Source organism: Cyprinodon variegatus, unplaced genomic scaffold, assembly GCF_000732505.1.
Source record: "Cyprinodon variegatus isolate N-32 unplaced genomic scaffold, C_variegatus-1.0 Scaffold348, whole genome shotgun sequence".
Taxonomy (NCBI): domain Eukaryota; kingdom Metazoa; phylum Chordata; class Actinopteri; order Cyprinodontiformes; family Cyprinodontidae; genus Cyprinodon; species Cyprinodon variegatus.
The window spans coordinates 609,259-615,469 of record NW_015150801.1 but is presented as its reverse complement, the minus strand read 5'-3'; the positions used below and the strand labels follow the sequence as shown (position 1 = coordinate 615,469).

The 6,211-nt window shown below is 35.6% G+C and overlaps 1 protein-coding gene across 1 annotated transcript; it reads left to right on the top strand.

Annotated features, from left to right (window-relative positions):
* Window positions 1–1,601: 1,601 nt before the first annotated feature.
* On the top strand, window positions 1,602–3,493 carry sf3b5 (splicing factor 3b subunit 5). Its single transcript, XM_015385788.1, has 2 exons — window positions 1,602–1,718; window positions 2,891–3,493. The coding sequence occupies exon 2, from the start codon at window positions 2,917–2,919 to the stop codon at window positions 3,175–3,177; it is 261 nt and encodes an 86-aa protein (XP_015241274.1). The 5' UTR covers window positions 1,602–1,718; window positions 2,891–2,916; the 3' UTR covers window positions 3,178–3,493.
* The last annotated feature ends 2,718 nt before the right edge of the window (window positions 3,494–6,211 follow it).

Sequence of the window (6,211 nt, the reverse complement as noted above, 5' to 3'; positions counted from 1 at the left end):
ATGTTCGAGGGGTATTCACATGTCATGCTTTTATTTTCCAAAAACAGCAGAACCAACACAGCTGGAATCCCTAAAATAGCGCTGAATGCATCTGTAATGGATGGAACAACACAAGATGATTGCAAACGCTGTGAGAAGTCCTCTGTGATGGGAATATGACGTCAATATACTGTAACAATGGGCATTTTAGACAGTTTTTGTGTGTGTTCAGGACGGTTGCACCCATTTTGGCAATAAAATTACGGCTGACAGAAATCAAACACTGCTCATAGTTTTCACAGGAATGAAATGCCTCTTATACAAGAGCATGTTAAGAGACAATATGGACATAAATACTGGAGAATTTGATTGTTGTTGATTGTAGTTAACTTGTATCAACCATTCATGACGAGTATATTCTATTTCCCCAAGTCTATGTTATTAATACATTAAGAAGAAACCAAGGACTAAGCTGGTAAAATAGATTTTTTTTAAGTTCTTAAAAAAATCTATTGTAAAACTAGAATCACTGATCAGTATCAGTGCAAGGAAGACATTACAAAGTTAAAAACACAAATTTTCACAAATAGGATGGATGATTTTCAGTAAATAAGTTAAATGCAGCATATTCTGGAGATTCAAGGGTCTGTTCTTGTTCCATTAACCAGCATCTTAATTTATTAAAGTGGACACAGGTGAGAGATGGGTCCATCTGCTAGCCTCTAAAAATGGGTGTTCTTTAGCAAAGAGCTGTTAAGAGCTGTAATATGTATATGGAAATAATATATTAAATTACTTATTTAATATTAGGATATTACTATCTATTAAAACTCCTAGAAACGGAAAGCATTAAAGTTTCCTTTATGTCACAAATTTGACACATCACTTTAAGTTCAATGCTGGGGAATAATCCTATTTACAGTTGCTAGTAGCAACCGAGCTTTGGCTGAGACCAACAGTTGGTTGTTGCAGAATTAGGCTTGCATCTCTCCTCAGCACAGCACTCCAGCAAATGGATGGAGGGGAAAAAGGCATTCAAACATCTGTCATATCTGCCACATATGGCCTTTTAATGAGGAGACATCTGCTGAAACAAAATAGATGAATCGGTTTACAGGGCGCCCCCTAAGTGCACTGCAAACGTCCGTCCCATTTCCTACAGACAACCATGTTTTATGAAGGAGCATTAATGCTTACTGCAAATCTAATTTCACATTCAGGCACATTTCTTAAACAAGCAGTTTTAGAAATAAGATTAAATGAGATTGTATATGTGGTTTCCTTCTTAACAAGAAAAAAAAATAACATTTGTATGTTTTAAGTCAAATAGAGCAAGACTCGCAGTCATCTATCATAGTCTTTCCAAAAAGTTAAATAAAAATCCACTGGACTTTGTTTCCACGTTTAAAGACGTTTCTCTTCCCATCCAGGAAGCTTTTTCAAATTAAAAATGTCAGAAATAGGGTTGAGTTCGAGTATTTGTGCTTATTATATTTTGTCGCCGGGAGTATGTTGGATACTAATTAATAATTTATTATTTTAACATTTACCTGCTTTGAAATGTTGTGTTTTGAAAAAAAAAAAGCAGTGACGATGAGGAACCTAAGATTGGAGGCTTTGTTTCACCCGATCACAAGCGCAGGGGAACAACCGGAAGAAAGCTGTCTTGTCGTGATTGTGGGCGAAATTGGTTTAAGTTACTAACTTTTTGATTATTCGTGGGATATCCTGCATCTCGTGTAAGTATGTTTCACAATTTAAAACTTATTTTACATCAAAACCAGTATTTACGATGTAGATTAACTGAGATTAAAGGCTGTGTCGGCTAAAAACGACTAGCTTTGCCCACGTTAGCACGCACACAAAACGCACCTGAGAATAATACTGCGGGGTTTCTTTTGTTCAAAAAATAAAGTTGCTTTAATAAAGAGATGGGTTTGTTTTTATACGTGTAAAAAGACACTGGGTTACCAGTAGCCTTCTTTGTGGGATTACCAACAAACGCGCACTTATCTAAATATGGTAGGAAGGTGGTCGATCAGTGTCCAGGTTAGAAACTTTATTGTTTAGGTTTCCCTCCAACACTGATATCCCTAGAGTGGTAAAATTATAGGGTATTTAAAATATGATCGTAATAAAAATCTGTAACATATTTCAAATGTTCTTTCATTGTTGTTTTCTTTAATTGTTTTCACAATAACGAACAAATATTCACGAATTCATTGACCAAAAAGGTTTGTTTTTTCCAAGTAGTGTTGTAAACGAAAGAGGAGTGTTGTGATGATGAGGTGCTAGATGTATACAGGTAGATTTAAAGCTGACAATAAATAGAAATTATAAAAACAAAACAAAAGCTTTATATTTTTTCTTTTGTACTACTATATGCCTTATATTCAAATTTAATAATCACTGAAATAGTATTTAGATTTCAGTAACTGAATTGCAAACCCCCCTGAAGTTCTAGATTATTGAACCACTGTGTAGCATCTTGCATAAAAGTTGGTATTTGCTTGTTACATCTTCATTAAACACCTTTTAGAGATTATTTTAGCAGCTGACTTCTTCCACGCCTCACATTTACTCAGTTACTCACATTTCCTCTAATCCATATGTATTATACTGATATTAGTAAAGTTGGACACCACTTTCTTTTTAGCTTTTTTGTTACTATGCTAAAAAGTAAAATGCTTAGTCTTATGTATTAAATTTAAAGACTGCAGCAGCTCTTACATTAGAAGGTAAATGTAGTAGAGGTGTGTTCTATTAAATTGGGCTTTCATGTTTCATTCATAGTTTTTATTTAGGCATACTTTGAAGAACAGGCCAAGAATTTGGGTTATTAGGTGCAACAATTTCTTGAGTTTCTTTTAAGTGTTTTTATTTTATTTTTCTTATACCTATTTTCATTTAGACTCTGTTGGCCTAATCTCGGTGAAAATGACGGACCGGTACAACATCCACAGTCAGCTGGAACATCTTCAGTCCAAGTACATCGGAACAGGACATGCCGACACCAGCAAGTGGGAATGGTTGGTCAACCAGCACCGTGACTCTTACTGCTCCTACATGGGACACTTTGACCTGCTCAATTACTTCTCTGTTGCTGAGAACGAGAGCAAAGCACGCGTTCGCTTTAACTTGATGGAGAAGATGCTGCAGCCATGTGGGCCTCCAGCAGACAAACCAGATGATGCTTAAAGTACTATGGCTGTGGTAGATTTTTTTTTCTCCCCTTGGCTCATTTGAGTTCAATAACATGATGTCTGAAAAAAAAATGTATGAACCCTTTAAACAACAGAAAATAATTTACCTGGCAGCAGTTAAATGAGGTGCTTTTCTTTTAACAGCTTATCGAGAAGAGAAGGGCCTGTTTAATGACTGTTAACTAGAAAAGTTAATGGAAAGCAAGTTCATGTGGCTCACAACCATCTGTGAAATTTTTGTTTTGAGTGATTTTGATCTGTTCTTGATGCAAGGTTTTTTGTCATTAATAAAACTTAAATGCTGTTTTCTACATTTTGTTTTGTATTCAATCAATGGCTATTTTTTTTCACCAGGCACACATTTAGTCAATTTGCAATATAGTAACATGTAAAATAAAATGCCAAAGCCATGGCAGACTAACCTTTGACCATTAGATGTACAGTAATCATATTTTCTCTCAAGACGGACCCGTTGATCTTAGTTTGGTTTAAATCTGATTTCCTTTTTAAGGAATGAAATGTTTGCACACCCATTATTGTGAACTTTAACACAACTGTATGAATGCAAGACACGTAAAAAAAAAAAAGCATTGCCATTAAAAAACTGCTTAAAGTATTAGCCACCTGAGTGTATTTAAAAATGACATACTCTGTTATCTGAGGGATGTAGTCTTATGTTAAAGCCAAACTGACTTATAAAATATTAAAATATTACCCTTTTAAAAATGTATTCCTTATATATTCTGGATGAAGGTATTGGATACCTGTAAAAATAACAATGAAAGAAACATTTTTGATCTACAGCATGTTAAACGGCAACACTGAGGCTTTTTCATGGATTTTGGTTAGTGTCAACTAACTGAAACAGATAAATGAATTGTAAATTTTTATCTTGAAGACAATGGACAAATGTTAAGTCTTATAAGCTTTTGAGAAATTGAAAGGTTTTTCATTTGCTACAAGCCATAATAACTGAAACAAATAGAAATACAAATTTGCACTATATCCCTTTGAGTTTTATAAATCACTTGTTGAATTGTCGAATTTATTCACAATTTTCCAGTATTTTAAGTTCCAGAGGTCCATCTATGCCCTCATTAAATAGCTTAAAAATAAAAACCCTATTAGTTGAATCTGAGCTATAGTTCTGCATATATTTGGCCTGGCAGAGCCAAGATATTGCTGCCCACCTACGCAGCCACTCAGGCATGCATCTGTGTTGAGCAACCTGCACACTGCATGCCTGGTGTGATCATTACAACTTTTTACTCTGATGCTTAGTATATTGATTTGTCTGCCTGTCAAAATATCAGACACCCTGTAAAACCAGAAAAAAATATTGGTAACATGTTTAACTACAAATTACCATCCTTTACCTCTTTAAGTCGGCACAGGACACATTTATACACATCACATAAGAGGTTGGAATTATGAGACATTTTACATGCTTCAAGACTTAGAGTTGAGAATCTAAGTCTTTAGGGATAAAGTGGGCAGTGGGATGGTGAGATATGACAAGAAAAATAGCAGAAGGTCTGACTTGCTGATTCAAAGCTTTCAGCCACACAAATGCAGCCTTGCAGGATGAGTCATAGCCAGACCGGGACATGGGTCAGCAGGCCAAAAGGAAAATTCTTATGCTTTTCATCTTGTCGGCGGTGTGTGTTTGGTTGGTGTCTGTCTGTGCTGCTTTCTTGGTGGGGTAAGTCTCTGCCATCTGTCCTTGCTGTGAGGCCGTGACAGTCAGGGAGATGCTGGTGCCAAATCAGACATGAAACCAGCCGGTGTGCCGTGGAGCAAACAAAAACAGGCATGGAGGTCCAGGAAGCAGCTCTCAGACACAGAACCAAAATTAAATATATTTTCTTACAGAGCTAGAAAGAGGATTGTTGATGTATAAAGTAGAGATAAAGGAGGAAACAAGTGCTTACGAGAGTAGACAGCAGCTAAAGTGATTGATAAGGGAAGAATATGTGATGTACAATTGACTCAAAACATGCCACTGCTCACAAATGAAGCCGTACCCAAATAAAGTTTTTACTGTTCTAATGTAGGGAAGAAACTATAATGACACGATGGATCATAGAGTCTAAGAACATGAATAAAAAGGCATGTAAGCAGGTTAATGGGTGAATGAGGTAAGGGGGAGCTATTAAAAAGCCGAGAATGATGTGCTAATGAGGTAGAGATGGGAGGTGAGAATAAGATATATGAGATATATGAAGTAGGAACATGGATTAGTGGAATAGTAGGGATGCAGGTGGTAGGGATTATGGCTGGGATTAAGTGGGTAGGGATGAGGAATGAAGGAGATAAGGGTGAAGAATCAAAGTTGGATATCGTCTGAAGATTTTATTATTACGCTGGATCTTTTAGAAAGAGACTCAGTGGCAACACAACAAAAACTACTATTGACCCATTGCTAACAGGAGAGTCATCTTCCAGTCCCTAAAGGAAAGAGTTAAGATTGAAGAGACAAGAGCAAGAGAAATAATCAGAGAAAACTTAATAGGATTTTCTCAGTGAAAACAATGAATATTGAGCCCAGGAATATGTAATATAGGCTTTTAATAGAGAGGGAATAAACCTTAAGTAACTATCCTAAGTGGATAGCTAATGGACAAAAAGCAAGGATCAACAATAAGTTTCCTGTAACTTCCAAACCTCCAGTATCTTGAAAATGTTTCTACCTTAAGCAATAATTAAATGGAATAGAATTGGCAGGCTTAAGGTCCAAACAAACTCCCTGCTTCTTCATTTCATAAAGTGGCCTAAGCAATTTTTTTTCATTTATATTTTCTTGTGTCACGCTGCAAGTTGAAATGAACAGAAATATAGAGAAAAAAAATAAAGATTCACAAACAAATAGGATCCTTAATTTGAGGAATTGTTCCTTCCAGTTTTAATAAGTTTTGTACATTTTAGGTCTAAATTTTTTGTGTGTGAATCTCTGAACTGTGCACTAAGAAAGAGACAATTAAACCTCTCTGTATGTATGTATATATATATATATATATATATATATATAT